The 19,065-nt window shown below is 36.7% G+C and overlaps 1 protein-coding gene across 1 annotated transcript; it reads right to left on the bottom strand.

Moving 5' to 3' along the window:
* Positions 1–1,900: 1,900 nt before the first annotated feature.
* Positions 1,901–14,463, bottom strand: LOC119826685 (arylacetamide deacetylase-like). Its single transcript, XM_038348120.1, has 5 exons — positions 14,296–14,463; positions 8,319–8,541; positions 6,575–6,644; positions 5,410–5,581; positions 1,901–3,904 (listed from the first exon to the last, which is right to left on the bottom strand). Exons 1-5 carry the CDS (start codon positions 14,428–14,430, stop codon positions 3,308–3,310), a joined length of 1,197 nt encoding a protein of 398 aa, XP_038204048.1. The 5' UTR covers positions 14,431–14,463; the 3' UTR covers positions 1,901–3,307.
* Positions 14,464–19,065: the final 4,602 nt, after the last annotated feature.

The following is a 19,065-nucleotide window of genomic DNA, read 5'->3' on the forward strand; positions in this document are numbered from 1 at the left end:
TCTTGTTTGTAGGCACACCTGTTGTCAAAAGCTTTGAAAGATCAAAAGTAAGCTCAGACTCTCTGCCCTCCAGTCAAGGTGGAACAGGCTCATGTCTGTGGGTCCTCACAATTCCTCGCTTTTATTTTAGTTAATAAAGCCTGTGCTTCTGCTACAGGACAAATGACTGTGCCTTGCTTGGGGACCTTTTCCCATTTTCCAGATTTACCTGTCAGCATTATATACATTATGTCATGTCTGTCCTGTCTTAGATTGCCTGGGTGGGAGGAGCAGGGGGCAGGAATCTTGCCTATCTCTGACTACCAGCCTCTGTGAATAAAAGGTTAAAAGAGAAGGCATCTCGGCTCTGTGCACCTGCGATTTGAAGTGGGCAAGGGAGAGAGAGAGAGGGAAAGAGAGAGTAAGCCAGGAAAGAAGGACCTGGGTTGCCGGGCGGTGGTGGCACATGCCTTTAATCCCAGCACTCGGGAGGCAGAGGCAGGCGGATCTCTGTGAGTTCGAGGCCAGCCTGGTCTACAAGAGCTAGTTCCAGGGCAGGCTCTAAAAAAGCTGCAGAGAAACCCTGTCTCGAAAAAACCAAAAAAAAAAAAAAAAAAAAAAAAAAAAAAAAAAAAAAGAAGGACCTGGGTAATCTCACTCAATGTAAGTTGTTTGCAATTCCATCCATTTTCTTGAGAATTGATTTTGATTCCTCTTTATTTTTGCAGCTTAGTCATATTTAATTATGTACATCTACTATGTTTTTATCCATTCCTCTGTTGATGGGCATCTAAGTTGACTCTGTTCTGCAGCTCCTCTGAGTAGAGCATCAGTGAACACTGATTTACAAGGATCTTTACAAGGGAATTTAAAAGCCCTTAGTTAGATGCTAATATCGATAGAGATAATATTATAATTCCATTTCTAGGGTTTCAAGAAACTTCCAGAATGATTTCCAAACTGAGTAAAATGGGTTGCACTCCTACGAGTTTCTATTTGACTACATATATACCCTCCTTTACAGGTGATGTCCAGTTTGACTGTGTAAGGCAGAATTTCAAAGTAGTTTTAATCTCATGTGTTTCTTTCGTTGAGAAATTTTTGTTTAGATCCAAATATAATTTTAACTGTGTTGTTTCTTTGATGTTTAGACTTTTCACTTGTCTGCAGATTCTAGATATTAATCCTCTGTCCGGTGAACAGCTGTTAAAAATTTTTCCCCATTCTTTCAATTGACTCTCTCTCTAATGTTTTGTAATTTTTTTCTTCTTTGGTTTTCTTGAAAATATATTCTATAGTTTTTGTAAGGAATTACCTTTCCTCTATGTTCCAAATCCAGGGTTATTGCTTCTATATTGCTTTCGAACTACCAATTTGTTTATTCACCTGCGTTTACTGAGTAATTTGATACTTCTGCATTGTCTTCTAGTCATAATCCCTTGCTTTCTACAGACACATTTTAGTTGGGAGTGGCCCCTTGTTCGTCCTGGCTGCCCGGCTAGCTTTGCCCCAAAATAACCACACAAAACCTGTATTAATTAAATCACTGCTTGGCCCATTAGCTCTAGCTTCTTATTGGCTAAGACGTACATCTTAATTTAACCCATCTCTATTAGTCTGTGTATCACCATGTGGCAGTGGCCTACCGGCAAAGCAAGTCTATCTTCGGTGGCGGATTCATGGCATCTCTCTGACATTCAGTTCTGTCTTCCCTGCCTACCTACGTTCTGCCCTATAAACAGGCCCAAAGCAGTTTCTTTATCAACCAATGAAAGCAACACAAAGACAGAAGGACCTCCTACACCATGAGGCTTCCTACTGAGGCTTGTATTTGGTTCCCCGAGTTTTTCATTTCCACCATCCTTTCAGTTGGGTTTTCTGTAGTACTTTTCTTTATGACATAGTAATTTTGCAACTTGGATTGACTTCCTTGTTTATTTCAATTTTATATTTTTGTTATTTGGGGGGTATACTCCAACCTCTCTTGAGCTGTTTGTACATAGTGACAATCATTTTTTCATTTATTTGCCTGATTATTTTTCTAGGTCATATTTATCAGGTCCCTTATTCTGGGATTAGTAAATTTTGAAGGAGCCATGGTCTTCTGAGTTGTCATTTGTTTCTGTTTCAGGGCTAGGATTACACATCTGAAGCTAACTAGTTGAGTAAAAGTGTGGGTTAGGAGTTGGAGGTCTGTGGACTTGAGACTTGTCATCCTTGCAGCTAAGCAAGCTGAGAAATGTATATTTGGGTCTCAGGATCCAGTACCCTCCTTACCTGAAATATACTTCTATAGTTCTTAATGTATTACACAATAATTTCCCATTGAAAATTTGAATTAAATAATTTGTCACCTGATCCTATTACTGAGGCATAATTGCATCCATTTTAGTGGTGCAGGAAATAGATATGCATGCAAGCTCATACAAGCAGAAAAGAGATTAGTACAAATTTTCAAACATAACCACACAATTAGAGCATTTTCATTGAATTAGTGGGAAGAGAAACTAGAGAATTCAGAAATTAATGTCCCCACTTTGTGGATCTACTTGTGAACAGAATACTGTATGTAGAAACTCATTCTCTTGGAAATATAAAAGTAGAACAGTATGAAATAAGCAATTTGTTATAAGCACATGGATTTTGAACTAAAAAGGTGAAATTTTCCTCAGTATTAATGAACTGATAAATGTTATCAACATTAAAATAATTTAAAGTAAGCATTGGGTAGCATGAAACTTCAGTAGCTATATAAATTATGCTTTACTTTGAAGCCTAGCTTAAAGTATACATCAAGAGCATAGGGAAAATATGATCAGATTTCATTTTAATGATGAAGTATAAAATGAAGTTCAGTTTCCAAATCTAAAACCATTGGTGTTGCCATTACATGGACTTGAGTATCATTCCTGTAACTGGTATCTAGATTTAGAAAATATGTTATTGTTTCACTTCTTTAAGCCCCAATTTTCTTACAGGTGTAATAATAATGGATAGGAAAGAAGCACCGTAAAATTGTAACGGAATCTGGACCTGGACACATGCTCAGTGGGTAATGCACCTGCTTCACAAGCACATGAATTTGGATTGTCTGCACCTACATAAACCCTGGTTTGCAGGTGTGTTTCTGTAGGTAAATACAGGAGGAGGGATACAATAGAAAGATGTCTGTTAATAATAAATAACAGTAACAAAACACGGAAGCTACCAACTCCTTAGGAACAACAGAGGTTTTAAACAGGATATGAAACCTCAGAATCATGGTTTTTTCTAGGTTATTCCTTTTTTGTTATTTATGTATCTTCAACAAATCAGTGAGTAGCTTTTGCTATAGATTTTTCATTAGCCAAGTCAAGTACTGATTTTGCATCTTGTGTGCAATTTTAAAACCATGAAGGGTAAACGCTGCATGGAATCCATCCTCAATGTGGTGATGTGTCACCTGAACTCCAACATTCTGAAGCCGCATGACATACATGAGTCCATCATCTCTTAGGACATCATACTGACAAGTGATGATATAGGTCAGAGGTAAGTGACTCAAAGTGTTGTCGTTGGCCAACAGAGGGCAAGCCTTCACATCTAGGAACCCTGGGTACTTTTTAGACAGTTCAGAACTACCAGGAGTGGGACTCTTGTAGACGTGACCTTTCTTATATCTCTCAGGGAGTAAGGAACTCCAGTTTACAAATTGGAACAGATGGCTGGATTCCAGAGGTACATGTTGGTTGAGAAGCATGGCTTTCTCCAGGGTTCGATCTGTAGTAAAGTATTCACTCCAAAACCTGGCCAACAAGGAGGTAGGTAAAATTGGAAAATATAAACCTTCTTGATATGATGGTAAGTTTATATCAAGAATCTGAAGGGCAGGATATACTAAGGCCTGAACCTTGAGTTTTGTCTTGACATCTGGATCCTGTATGAGCTGAAAAGGAATTAAAATTACATTGGAATGAATATTTTAATAGGTTTATTTTCATTTGGAAATCATATGTAGAGATGAGACAAATTCAGATATTCAGATACAACAAAATATCTCACAGAATTTTCCAATTTTCTATATTGTCAGTGTCTATTCCTTAATGCAATTACTGACATCCTGTAGACATATTTTACACAATGTTCTTGATCCAATTTCAAAAATTTTACTAGTGGAAATGCTATGCCATGTTTCTCCAGAAAGTACTTTTTTTGATTTTGGCAAGTCATGTATTATTAAACATGTTAGCTACTTAAAAACCAGGGAGCATGTTGAGAAGCAAGTCTCTAACTGTTTTGAACATTTTTTTTTTTTTTGCTCTGTCACCGAGAGTCAGTCATCTAACATACGGGAGAGAGGGTGCATAGAGAGATGCATAGAGAGATGCATGTCCCATCTAGGAGAATGAATGGGTGGAGGTTCTTAAATCTAACATCACAGTTGTTGCCCTGAGTGGGTACCAACACTCATCTCAGGAAAAGGTGTCCTTTAAGAAGTGCATGTTACCAACGACCAGACAATGAAGTTAGGATTTCCTCCATGGAGCATCTTTGTCTTGAAAATGTTGCAGATCTAGAAAAGTTCTGCTTCTTTTTAGTCTGTGACAGTCTACAGCATATTAAATGATATTTTATATAGATATTAAGTAACTGTGAGTCTGAAATCTTTTAAAATAGCAGATGTTAGATTTATTAAAGAAGAGTTGATAATGCAATAGGGAAAAGAAGCACATGCCTAAAGCGATTAGGATAAATGGACAAATCCACAGCTGGGTGCTGCTTCACTTCCAAAAATTTGTGTCTCTCGATGTGTACTGCATGGTGTACCTGGCTTTCTTCCAGAGCAATGAGGCATATGCAATGTAGAATTCAAACTATGAAATATATTCTACACTTGTTTTACAGATAAAAGAACAAGCCACAGAATTTGTAGTTTCTCTTCTCTGGAAATAAAAGATACTTTAATTGTAGCAGTGTACGGCAACAAAATGTACTTATAGTAGCTAACTATCCTAAAGTTTATGAACAACTCAGATCTGAAAATGATCAATCCTCTGTCAAGCAAATGGTAGCTGTAAACTGATGAATTGCATTCTTAGTTCTCTGTACTAACATTTCTCCTTTAGAAAATTTCATTATTCCATTAAAAGGGATATGAATTCAGTTCTGACATCCTCCAATGTTAACAGAATGTTAACTAACTGACCATAATAATAATATTCAACCAAAATCCAAAATATTGTATTTTGTCATAGTATATATAAAAAAAGAAAACAGTGACATAAAACACACTTAGAAACACTACATGGACAAATCAAATGTGTCCTAACATCAGTGCAGGCGTTTCTCTAATATTTTAACATGGTAATAAAATAGCATGTTTTCACTCATCTTTCAAAGGTCTGAAGCAAATATATTTACATATAGGGTGTCTTAAGACCTCAAACAAACCTGTTGGGTCACAGCTGCAGCCAAGTTCCCACCAGCACTGTCCCCAGCTACACCAACTCTTCGAGGATCTACGCCATATCTTTCAAGAATGTCTTCCTGTAAGAACCATCGTAAGGCACTGTATACATCTTCAAACTGACGTGGGAAATGATATTTGGGGGCCAAGCCATAGCTGTACAAAGAATAATTGTTTCAAATGAATGAAATTTAGTTTCATATGGCATCTCTCTAAAATAAAAGGCCAATTTTCTTTTAATAAACACATTTTTTAGTTAGCTATATACCCATGGATATATTTTACACCAAAATCTTGGCCGATTTCTCCATTATACTAATAAAAACTTGAGTAAAATAATTGAATTTTCCTTGAGGTAAAAATTAAAGAATGAAAACTGCAGCAGGTAATACATTTCCTAATATTTTTCCAGCACTTTCTTTTTATTATTGTTATACTTTATTGGACATTAGTCAGTGACAAACAAATCTTATTAATTAAATGTTTGAACTTTACCTAATATAAAAGGGGTATGTGACCACTATGTTTTATTATTAATTACTTAGTTATTCAATTCTTTCTTATCAAACTGATTTCTTGTCAATTATTCTCTTAGTATGTGATTTCCCTGTTTCCACCTGGAGCTTGAGGACAAATTGTTTTCAGTGATGTTTTTGCCATTGCACATGGTAAATTAACCCCTTAAGTGCAGTTTGCCATGTCATCCCCAGAAACATCACATTGTGTAGATAATATGTTTCTCAGTTCACATACAGATAAACTAAACTGAATTAATAGTATATAACATGTACAAATTCTCAAAGCAAAGTTTCAAACCTTATTTGCCTGTGATTCTCTAAGTACTCAGCCTGCTGAAGGAAGCTATGCAGGTCACTGGTACGTGTTATGCACCGGTGTTACTGTGTTCTAATGATTTCTGAACTTTCTCTTTTCAGTCCTGGTTGATTTTAAGTGTTGTGTTTTGCTTTTTATTTGTTATCTCTGAATCTATTCTTGCCAACTCGAGTTCACTTTCTCTTTGCTCACTCTCTTAATTTCAGTTAAAATATTCCAGTAATAACCCCCTCAAAATAAAATGCGACCAAGAGTGTTAGTTTCTTGCTACACAAAACACATGACTAAACATTGAAAAGCAAACCACAGTCTTACTCAGTTGACGCGACAACAGCATCGAGTCTATCAGCTGTCTTTCTTGCCAGAAGGTCATACATAGAAAGAGCTGAAATTGAGAAAACTGAGTGTCAAGTGAACTGCTGGAACAGCATGTCATCAAAAGCACAGCAGTGCACAGTGCTCCTCACAGATAGTGTACAACAGCTTGTACTCTTGACAGCACTTCTTCGTCAATGTAGAAAATGAATCCTTGGCCATTTTCACATAGACACAGTCAAAGTCTTGCTCTATTAACTTCACACTGCCTAGTCTAAAGCACTGCTATTCATTGAATGTCCATATCATTTTGCATTTCGCAAATGTTAAGTGTTGAAAGTATACATGATTATACCCCTGCTATAAGCTACTGAGCTCTGGACTTGCTGAGGCTGATATGCACCAGTCCAGATAATATGAATGTTCCTTTTCCCTTCACCTGGAACAGACAATCAGATGGTTTTGATAAATGCCCCATTGCCCAATCTTTGCCTAGCCTTTCACAGTTCCTGAGCCATAGCTAGCAATGCCTTAGGTCATCTGGAAGCAGCAACAGAAGAGAACACATCATCCTTGCTTCCATAACAGTTGCTAAATAAGGTTAAGTCAGAATATACTTCCTGACATAGGGGACAAAATGACTATAATGTCAATTTCAATTGATATACAAAAAGTTGGGCTCAGATTTATCAACAGGTGGCTTCATCAATTAAAATGGTTCTATAATATGATAGAAGACCTAACCTGCTTTATGCAGAACAAAGAGATTTTGTCAGAATTTCAGAACACCAGGAGGTTGCCTTTCTATTTTTGTTAATTACTATTAACTCTTACAATATTAATATAATAGCTAAGTGGCAGTATCTATCTTGGTATCATTAGCCATGGTTAATAAATTGAAATGTGAACCAGTTCCCACCATACAGTCAAAGACTTGACCCAAGATACAACTTCAGGGGGAAATGTTAGACCTGAAGTAACCTATAGGTCAATTGCTGTTTCAAACCCTGAATAACCTTCCCATCATTATCACCTCTGGAATGAAAGATGCAAAACAGGAGTCATGGAAAAACTATGTCCCACTGAGAATGCTGCCCATCCCTTCCTTAGGTCTTAACTATATTCAAGAACACCTTATATCTTTCTATCTTAAAATCAAGTTATAAAGATGTTATACTCTACTAATGCTATTATGAAACATGTACATTATAAAATATGTAAGATATATTGGCTATACTAGTTATATGCGAAATGTTTACATTCAATAAAGTAAAATCATAATGAATACAATTACATGCAGTAAAAACTATTACATAATCTACATGTAACAAATGAAAAATATAAAATCAAATAAAAATAGTAGTTCAGCCCTGTGATTTTTATAGCTACCATCTTTGTTCTCACTTCCTTCAGATTAACGCTTTATGAAAGACCACAGTCACCATCTCAATTTGCTGCTATTTCGCCCACTATTCAGTTCACCCCCATTTTGGTTCTCACTACAGCATTCTATCAATTCTACAATAATAAAACCGTATATTCAAAGAAGCCCTTTCTCTTCTTACCTGAGATTGTCTACAGTTCTTAGTAGCAATGAATACCCATTTTAGAAAAGAACACATTTCAAAAATTTGAAGCATTATTATTTCTTATTATATTATTATAACTAACATATATGAGTTTTTAAAGTGGAGTGTATCACATTTTGTGGAACAAACAACAACGTTCAAGGAAAGGGACGTACCTGCACTCCCCAAACACCAGCCACCACCGTGAATATAAAACAGGCCCCTCCTCAGCGTCTCTGACTTCCTTTTGGGCACGTATATGCGAACAGGAACACTGCTGAAAGCTGTGTCTATTACAGTGACATTTTCATCAGAAGTGGCCGGGACTTCTTGAAGACTCAAAAAGAATTGTATTGTGCTCATGTAATGATTGATACCCAGGAGTTCAGCAATAAAAGCCTAAGTGAAGAGGAGAAATGATTAAAATTGCATCTGTCTCTGTCTACGTCTCACTGTCTCTGTCTCTGCCTCTCTCTGTCTCTGTCTCTGTCTCTGTCTCTCTCTTTCTCTCTCTCTCTCTCTCTCTCTCTCTCTGTGTGTGTGTGTGTGTGTGTGTATGTATGCAGACTGCTGAATCCCTTTAGTGTCTGCCCACTTGTAGATGATGTTCCCTGAGCCTGAAATATAGGGTAGTGTTGTAGACTTAGCGGTTGATGTTGAGCACCCTCATACTTAATTTGTGTACTTTATGAACTGTACATCTTTTCATATTTTAAAATTTATGTACATTAGTGTTTTGTTCATGAGCATTCATGTTTGTATGAGGGTGCCAGGGACCCTGGAACTGGGTTACAGATAGTTGTGAGCTGTCATGTGGAAGCTGGGAATTGAACCTGGATCCTCTGGAAGAGTAGCCAGCGCTCGTAAGTGCTGAGCCATCTCTCCAGCCCCCACTTTTAGATTCATTTTACTTTTGTCATTTGTTTCTTTGAATTTTTGCTTTTGAGGTTCTTTATATCCTAGGTATTAACCTTTTACCAATATATAGATAGCAAAGAGTCACTAAGGGCTTCCTCTTCATGCCGCTAAGAGTTTTCCTGGCTGCTTGGAAGCTTTTGAGTTTTTTGAAGTGCCATTTTTCAATTGTTGATATGAATTTCTAGGTAACAGGTGTCTCACTCAGAAAGTCCGTCCCCACACCGATGTCATGTAGGATGCCGACACTTTCACAATTTCAGGTTTCACATGGAGTTGTCTGATCCATTTGGAGTTGATACTTTTGTGCAGCAGATCCCCCAACATTATTTATTGAGGATGCTGTCTTTTCTCCAGTATGTGTTTTGGAATCTTTGTCAAATATTAAAGAGCTTTGCTAATGTGAATTCCTATGAGTACGCATGTCTGTCTGTGCCATTTAAACACCTTATGCTTTTTATAATTTTGTCATGAAAACATGGCATACATTCTTTTTATATTTTTCACATATACAATTTCTCATGCTAGTTAAAATATTTTACTTTTAATAAACACACTGTAATTTTTATTTAAAATGTTTTCTACACTATATTTTGATTATGTTTTGCCTTCCTTCAACTCAAAATCTCCCCAACTCCCTACACATCCAGCTTTATGCTCTCTCTCAAAAGAAAAGACAACACACTAAAATGAACACCAAAACAAACAAGCAAAAAATTAACAAGACAATAAAATGTCAAAAGAAAACATAACCATAATCTTAGCAAAGGCTCAGGAATAAAGTAATATTAAATTGTCCCTTATATACTGTAATCTACCAAAACATGCTTGTTAATGGTCCCAGATACATATATGAAAGATTTAAAATCTATTTTAAATAATGAAGCTTATCTACATTATCTGTATATGATTGTACACTAGGACCATTTTGAGAGTCTTGAATCATTAAATACTGGCTTTGTATTAAAGCAAAATTTACTTTTTCAGTTCCAGGATTTAGAGTTTATTCTTAAGTGCCTACATTTTATTTAGGCCCAGTTAACCAAAGGCTATTTAATAACTAATTTTTCAAAGCAGCAATGAAAGGAACGAGGGATAGAGAGAGGAAGAGAGAGGAAAAATCTTAGGGAGAAGAGAGGAAAGAAAGGGACAGAACTTAGGAAGAGAAGAGAAGGAAAGATGCAAAGGAGAGAATAGAGGGAGGAAAAGGGGAAGAAGGGAAGGGAAGTGAAGGGAGGGGAGAGAATAGATAGCAAATGGTCCCTAGGTATTAAAACTGTAACTGGAATTTCAGGTATCATTCTAAAAGTTCACACATTTACACTTATGAACATTTTGCTTGAACAACACACCACAAATAGCATCTGCATTATGTAATAACTTTTAAAAAGTGCTAAAATGTGGCAAACATGGGGGACACTCTTCAGTTATTTTTACTAATTCCAGACATATTTTGTTCCATTGAGCCCTCTTTATTAGAGGCTTAATTTTGTTGTTAAAGCACAAATCCATTATTGGGATTCATTTGGGTTCAGTAAGAATCATTTCCTGGTAGGAGATTTCTTCTGTAAGTGACAATGCCAGATATCCTCACTGAGTGCCCCAGAATGCCCCAATAACAAGATCTGTGGGCTATCTCAAGGTTCTAGGTGGACAATCCTTAGGTGCACCTCACAAACAAACCATTGAAAGTACTGATCCAGGACAGCAGTAGATTCTTCTGGTTTATTCCTGGGAGACTGCTGTATATAATAAGTCAGATGCCCCCAATACATCCCTTTGAACCCAAGTCACCAAAAGTCCCCCCTAGCAGTCACAAAGAAGCACTTGGCTTTTCTTTCAGGAGCCCAGAATTCCTCATATAGACAAATTCCAAATCGTGCTATTGCTATAACCATCAGATTTCTGTTTCCCTTAAGAAAATCATCACTGACAATAACTAATGTATTAATATACAAATAGCACACACATAATAAAAGAAATACTGAATATCCCTTGGATGAATTTCTCCTTTGCTCTCTTTAAGTCATAGTTTTATAATAAACTAGTCAGTCAAATATTCTAATAAGTGGAGTACTTAGAATACAAATAAGGATCTCTATTCTAATATCTGACAGACAAAACAGACTTCAAACAAAAGTTAAGGAAGAGAGATAAATAAGTCTTTAATACTTCATTATGATCAAGGGAACATTCAACCAGAAAGACATTACAATTCAAATAGAAAAAGAGAAATAAGTACAGATGTACTTACAGCAGAAATTTAGAATGGCTCAACAGACTTAAGTCAAGAAATCTAATGGATCAAACAGACTTTAAAGGAAAAAAAATACACATTTCTATATCCCAATGTCAAATATTTTTGAGAAAGAAATAGAAACAATACCATCCCCAAGCGCCTCAAAAATTAAACCTTGTAACAAATCTTACCAAGGGGGAAAAACTTCTGATTAAAAAAAAATACTAGAACAAAACTGAAGATAAACACTAAAAGATGAAAACATTGTCCATCATCAAAGAATCAGCAGAATGAATGTCGTGAAGATATCATCCTAACAAAAAGAATTCACAGTGTCAGTGCAGACCTAATCAAAGAGAGGAGCTGGGGGAAGAAAAATTGTAGTCAGAAATATTCATGATAACATTTTAAAAATCCAGTGACATTATACACAAAAATAGATAGAGAAGACTTAAAATCCATACAGAAAAACAAAATACACCAACCAGATACCTAAGGCAATTTTGAACATGTTCAGAAAAATCAAAACAAAGAAAAATACCATTAACACTAATAACACTAATAATTAACTCAAATTAACACTAATAACAATAATAATACTAATGATGGTGGTGATGCTGTAGAAATTGCTATATTTAATCTCCAACTATACTATAAATCATACTAATAAAAAATGAGACTGTCACTAAAAACAGACATGTAGCTCAATTGAACTTAAAATATGTCTCAGATGTATGCATATTCATGTAACTATAGTTGTTCATTATTCCAAAAAAATGTCTTGTGTACAGGGAAAAAATTAGCACAGAAACTCAAAAATGGCTTAAGTTCAGAGAATGAGTAGTTGGTAAATAGTATTGAAATAAATTGCATGCAAGAACCTCACTAAATTAAAAAGCTTCTGTAAGGCTAAGGACACCTTCAATAGGACAAACAAACAACAAAAAAAGCTTACAGAATGGGGGTAAATTGAAGAGTTTTAGACTATGATCTTGGCAGAACTGTTTTCAAGACAGTGTTGACTGTGTTGATTGGCTTTTAGTGGTAACTCGTGTCGATCTATAATAAAAAGGAGCAAGTTGAGCAAGGAAACAAAGAAAATGTAAACATACAGTTCGAGGAGAAAAAGATGACCAGGAAGTGTAAAGGAGATAAGAAGCTTAAAGAAAATCCTGGTACTAAAGGGAATAAAGGAGCGCTGACCTCAGGGAAGATCCTGCCCAGCTGTTTCTAACTTGCGAAAAGGAATTAAAGAAAAGCTCAAGCAGCAAATGGAACCTCACAAAACAGAAAGCTTCTTCCTACTGCCTGAAGATCTGAATATAGTGCTAATTTCAGCTATATTTTCAGCAACACAAGTGTCTTCATGCCACCCTGCTTCCCACCATGACAATAGACGAAACCTCTGAAGCTGTAAGCAAGCACCAATTAAATACTTTCTTTAATAAGAGTTCTGTGGTTATGGTGCCTCTTCACAGCAGTAGAACACTGACAAAGGAGACTTCATACATGAAGAGTGTAATATATATATATATATATATATATATACACACACACACATGTATATGTATATATATGGAATTACTCCACAGTAGTGACAACCCGCAGAAGCTATAGACTATCAAACAAAATGCTCAGAAAATGGTATACCTCCCCTTGCATTATTGGTCAGGAAGTTCCAAGAGATTATATTTAGTTTTGTATGTTAAATATTGCATATATCTGTATACATAGATATTATAGCATTCAGATTCCTTAAATATGAAAATTGAATAAAACAATTTAACTGCATTCCCCAAGAAATAGTTGAAAACTGTCAATGAACAGCAAAGTTAACAATACAAGAAATGTACATATAACATTAAAATAAAAATAACATTTATGATAAATAAACAGTGCAATTATTCAAAAAGAAAATAAACAAGGAACTGTAATCACAAATATGATAAGACTATATGGTACACTAACAAAATGGCATTTACTATAAATGAACAGTGTGAGTTATATAAGACTATATGATACACTACTTCAGAAATGAATTCTTAAAATATCATAAACTATCAAAAAACAGAATCATAGGAACTCAAGGACTAGACAGAGAAATGTTATAAGATTATTGCTAACCAGAAGGAAGAAAAGAATAAATACACTGTTACCAGTCCTCATGCTAGAATTAGAAAAGGAATAAGAAGAAATGCCAAAATAACTTCACTGATAAAATCAGACTATAACTCAAAATATTACATATTGTGGAAAGAGAAAATAAAGCAAAAGAAAAGAGAATTATAGAAATACTTCAGAAAGAATGAATGACTAATTAAATGTCCCAATTAAATGATTTCCTTTATAAGAGTTGTTATTGTCATGTGTCTCTTCACAGCAATAGAATCCTAAGACAGAACATCACATGTTTGTTACTCAGGCTAAGTGTCATTGACTTATGTACAAATCTTTTGCTCCACAAAATACATTCACTACAGAGAGGGCTAAAGAAGACGTGCATGATTTTATTTCTATATACTAAACTTCACTCAGAAAAAACTAGCAGTGAAAACTATAAGCAGCAAGCCAGGTAACCACATTCTCCTACAGCAATACACCTTGCTCCAACTGGGAATAATATGTGTTGCTTTTTTATTGTTTTTATTATTTTAATCAGTCAGTCTCATGAACTGTGCCAACAAGCATGTATGCTTATGCTTAAATGCAAGAGTACTACTCAGACTTCTGTAATTAAACAGAGGACTATTCCGTTCCTCCTTCCCTGAAGTTGATACTTTAAGCAGCTTCACCTGACAGTACTATACAACACACACTCTCCATCCTTGCTCCCTCTTCTTTCTCCTCTGCCAGCTTCTTCCCTGTTGCTGTCTATGCAGGGATTAAACGTGGAGACTGAGCATGCTAAGAAACTTCTCAACCCCTATTTTCTTTCTATTATTCAGTATTCATAAGGCTGATAAAGTCCAGAACTTACTGTTTGTTCTTATCAAACTTACCAAATTCGTGAGTGTGTTTTCTCTTGTTATTTCAAGTATCAGTTTCCAAGGCTCCTCAATATCACCCGGAAGAGGGGTATAAACATAATAAGCTACAAGGACCACAGTGATGAGAAGCAAAATGGTTCTCCCCATGCTTCTCTCTGTTTATTCTACTTCGGCAGTACAGCAAATAAAACTTTTCAAATTTTTGGAGGTTGAATTATAACCTGCCGTAAAGTGTTATCTAACTTATTAAGTACAAATTCCACTGCACAATTGGTTCTTGCAAAAGCTCTCCAAAACCCATTTTTCTTATCATAATCCCCACGCAAAGAGTTTTCAAAACAGAATTTCTCTCTACAAGTTACTTCCAATCTAGGAGCCAGATCCTGTTTCTATGCCAGTTTTTAATGAAACATTATCATAAAAAAATAATGCCTTCACTCTCTGTTCTGTGTATAAAGGGTATCAAAACAAACAGGAAACATAGTGTGTGCATCAATTGCAAACTAAGAGAAGACTAAAGGCACCTTTAAAGCAATCCAAACTTTGGAAAGGAAGTTCCTTCCTCTTTATTCCCTTTGTGCCTTACTATGTCCCCTGCTGAGAAACTTCAGCAGATTTTTAATTTTTTTTATTTTTTTATTTTTTTTGGTTTTTCGAGACAGGGGTTCTCTGCATCTTTAGAGCCTGTCCTGGAGCTAGCTCTTGTAGACCAGGCTGGTCTCGAACTCACAAAAGATCCGCCTGCCTCTGCCTCCCGAGTGCTGGGATTAAAGGCGTGCGCCACCACCGCCCGGCTCAGATTTTTTATTTTTTTATGAGTGTTCAATTTCACTGCTTAGGTAATTCTTTTTTGTTTGTTTTACTTTTTCTATTTTGAGATTATGTTAAATTACATCATTTTCCCTCCCTGTTTACAGCTCAGTTGATTCCAGTCTAGACAATTCACTTGTAAAAACTGTTTCTCTTTATTTTTATATTTGGCTGTCTTGGTAGTTAAAGTGCTCCCTTCCAAGCTCCAGTCTAGTATTCTCATCTAAAATTTGATGTCTCTTTCAGTCTGTAAAATTTATAGCTGCCAACAGCAAACCCACAGAAAAGTCACTTTTTGTTCTAAGCCCTATTTGCTTGGATAGTAAATGACTCATGCATTGAATGATTAAATCATTTTATTGAGTTTGGAGCATATTCCATGCCAAATTTAAACTGTGGACTTTATTTTCTCTAAAAAGTTCATCCCATCACTTCGTCTTCCTATCAGCATGGGAGCAGAAGGAAGAATACTGGAGACTACTTCATAAAGAGTGAACAGAGCTACATATTTCTAAAGCTAGTATTTTATGTTAGATCCTCTGCTACATGGGAATTTATCCTACACACTATGAAATCAAAGGAAAGTGGGAACCCTGGTCCAGTTTTGTCTTTTATCATACCACGGCTACTGTGGTATGCATATGCAGTGAGTGTTTTTCCCCACATGAGATAGGGCTGTGGGCTGGACGGCCTTGGAGAAGGGGTCAGTGAAGGGAAACTAAAAAAAGAGCCCGTGAATTTGAAGGAGAGGATGGAGGGTGCATGGGAGGGTTGGGGAGGGAAAGGGATGTGAGAAATGATGTGACTATGTTATAATCTCAAAAAATGAAAATAAAAAGAATTCTGCCTCTGGAACTTCATCTGAACAATTTGAATGAACAGGTGAGTCATTAGAACTGATTTGTGATTTTGAGGACACGAATTATCCTCGTTTTTCATGCCACATGAGTTTTCTCATGGCTATCTGACCACTTGGGTTTTGATCAGTGGTTCAGAAAATTTTTCCTTTTATTCTTTCGCTTCAAGTTGTCACTCTTCTTTCAGTTGACAGGTTTGAAATGTTCAGGAAAGACTAAGCTATAACAAAGTTGTGGTGATTTTTTTGCCTTTTGGACTGGAGTTCTGAACACCAAAATCTATCTGCAGTCTGCCCCTACCAGAAGATACTAGACTCACCTGCAGGCCCTAAAGTCAACACCAAACTGATCAGGAAACTGTCTTCTCCTGGCTAGCTTTTATCATGCCAGGAGGGCCTGCACAGATGTCAAGGGTAGAAAAGGGCCTCAGTGGTTTACACAGCACTGGATGGGGTAGGATGCAACACCAATCTCTCAAGAAAGATGAGCTTCTGGTATAATAGTAGCTCAAGTTTACGAGTAACTAACCCCTTTCTGGTTAGATTTGAATCTTTGTCCACAGGAGTGGATATCACACACGGTACTCTTAAACCCGGTCAAAAGTCTGTGGCTTTGATAACCAGAGGCCTCAGGGTAGAACACACTGTTTTTCTGAATGGCTATGTTATCAAATTCCCTTCACATATTTATGATCATAACAATAGACTTGGGCCTCTCGACCTTGGTCAGATTAGATTGTTTTTTTTTTTTTTTTTCAGTAGACAGCAGCCAGTAGAGAAACCCATGATTATTATAGTATTGAGAAAAAGAAACTCAAAATAAACCTTAAATAGGACATGTTATCACCCATAGCCCACAATGGCTCTGTAAACATCATGAATGAAAAGGCACAAAGATCGATACATGTGGAGGACACAGAGCAGTGTTGTGAATGCTGTCACCTAGACATGCCAGTGCTATCTCAGGCATGATCTCACAGCACCTGTGGTTGCATATGCAAGGCTTAGAAAAGATTAAGCCAGATAAAATCTAAGCATGCATGAGGAAAACAGTATCAAAGTTCCACCCTTCCTGAGGCACTATTAGCAGTAGATAGTGGCTGGAATGAAGAGAATCATTCTTCATTGAAGATGTGGACAGATGCATTTACTTACTAGTAGTTTGAACTGAACTTAGTCAAATACCAAACACACACACAAACACACACACACACACACAGAGAGAGAGAGAAAGAGAGAGAGAGAGAGAGAGAGGGAGGGAGAGAGAGAGAAAGGGATAGAGAGAGAGAGAAAGGGAGAGAGAGAGAGAAAGGGAGAGAGAGAAAAAGGGAGAGAGAGAGAGAGAGAGAGAGAGAGAGAGAGAGAGAGAGAGAGAGAGATCATCCCACCCTCATAAAACCCTGAAATGAATGAAGATGAAAGGGGGGATCATTGGCAAGTTTATAGATTTGGATGAAAAAAAATGGGGGTTATATATGACCTCAGCTCATGTATAAAATTCTCAAAAAGAAACATGGTTATTATGGGAGTTGTTTCACCTTACATTAATATAGATATCAAGCAATTCCACTGTCTGTTATCTACAAGCTGGTAAAGTGGGAAAATTCTTGGTGTGGTTCATCTTGTGCTAAAAGGTTTGCATGACGGACATATTTTCATCTCTAATCTTCACTTGAAGGCCTGAGAACTGGGAGAAGTAATGCTAATAAGATTCCAGAAGGCCGATGTTCTGGAAACTTGGGACTTCTACATCCAAGCCAGGAAAAAGTAGATGTTCTAACTCAGGAAGAGAAGGCTTAAATAAATTGAATAATGGTGTAGGAGGGTCTTCTGTCTATGTGTTACTTTCATTGGTTAAATAAAGAGACTACCTTGGCCTTTTAATAGAGCAGAAAATTAGGTGAGCGGAGTAGACAGAACAGAATGCTGGGAGGAAGAAGGCAGTGTGGCAGATGCCATGGCTCTCCTCTCTGAGATGGATGCTAGTTAGACTCATGCTGGTAAGCCACAGTCAAGTGGCAATACACATTAATGGAGACGGGTTAAACTAATATATGAGAGTTAGCCAATAAGAGGCTAGAGCTAATGGGCCAGGCAGCAATTTATTTAATACAGATCTCCATGTGATTATTTCAGGTAAAGCTAGCAGGGTGGTGGGAAGTGGCCCGCCACTCCATTTACAAAAGAATAATGTCAGAATACATTAATTGTTTGATTGTTGTCTGAAGTTTCTGTCCTGCCCAGTCCTGTAGCCATTGAGTCCCAAAGAATCACACAGAGGTCTACATTAATTATAAACTGATTTGGTTAGTATCTCAGGCTTCTTATTAACTCTTATAATTTATATTAGCCCATAATTTTTGGCTGTGTTAGCCACATGGCTTGCTACCTTTTTGGCAAGGCAGTCACATCTTGCTTGGTCTGTGTCTGGCTTCCTTTGTCTCTGGGTGAGTACCACAGAGTAACTCTTTCCTTTTCTCAGAATTCTCATTGGCCCACCTCTACTTCCTGCCTGGCTACTGGCCAATCAGCATTTATTTAAAATACAAGTGACAGGGTCCAGACATTGCCTCACAGCATTTGATTATTCTTACTCAGTGTGAAAATGTTAGCACTATTCTCTTCTGGAGACAATTCCATAACATATACCCGATAGACACAAACAGTCACTGTACCCATGGATAATGTTTTACCAGAAATCTTGGCATTGTTTAGAGCAATAAAGATGGCACAGAAAGCTAATCATCACACAGTCATAAAGGGCTAGGTCAGAGGTCGCTACTTGAAATTGTGGGAATATATTTGAAACTAGAAATATAGATAGAGGTTTGTCTCTCGTAAAGCCTGAATATCCTGACCTGCATATGTTTCTAGTGATTTCCCTATGGTATCAATCTTCTGGTCCCCATTCTGCACCTGTGATTCCAAGGTTTTCATGTAACCCTTCAAAGATAACATCTCCTCCTTGAACTGCTCTTGGATAGCATGTAGATTGCCATCCTGGTAGTACATTCTGTGTGTTACCTTATCAAAACTTTGAGATAACTTCTGAATGTCAAATTCAACAGCATTAACTCTTTTATATAACTTTCTAGTACCCTTAGATATGGAGACAA

The sequence above is a fragment of the Arvicola amphibius genome, chromosome 11, assembly GCF_903992535.2.
Source record: "Arvicola amphibius chromosome 11, mArvAmp1.2, whole genome shotgun sequence".
NCBI classification, from domain to species: Eukaryota; Metazoa; Chordata; class Mammalia; order Rodentia; family Cricetidae; genus Arvicola; species Arvicola amphibius.

What these genes read in the sequence shown, in the direction of transcription:
- LOC119826685 (XM_038348120.1), bottom strand. Translation starts at nt 14,430, where the DNA reads ATGGGGAGAACCATTTTGCTTCTCATCACTGTGGTCCTTGTAGCTTAT. An exon ending in GCTGTTGTCGCGTCAACTGA is followed by an intron (nt 5,582 to 6,574) that starts GTAAGACTGTGG and finishes TTCTTTGTACAG; the next exon opens with CTATGGCTTGGCCCCCAAAT. An exon ending in CTGCAGCTGTGACCCAACAG is followed by an intron (nt 3,905 to 5,409) that starts GTTTGTTTGAGG and finishes ATTCCTTTTCAG; the next exon opens with CTCATACAGGATCCAGATGT.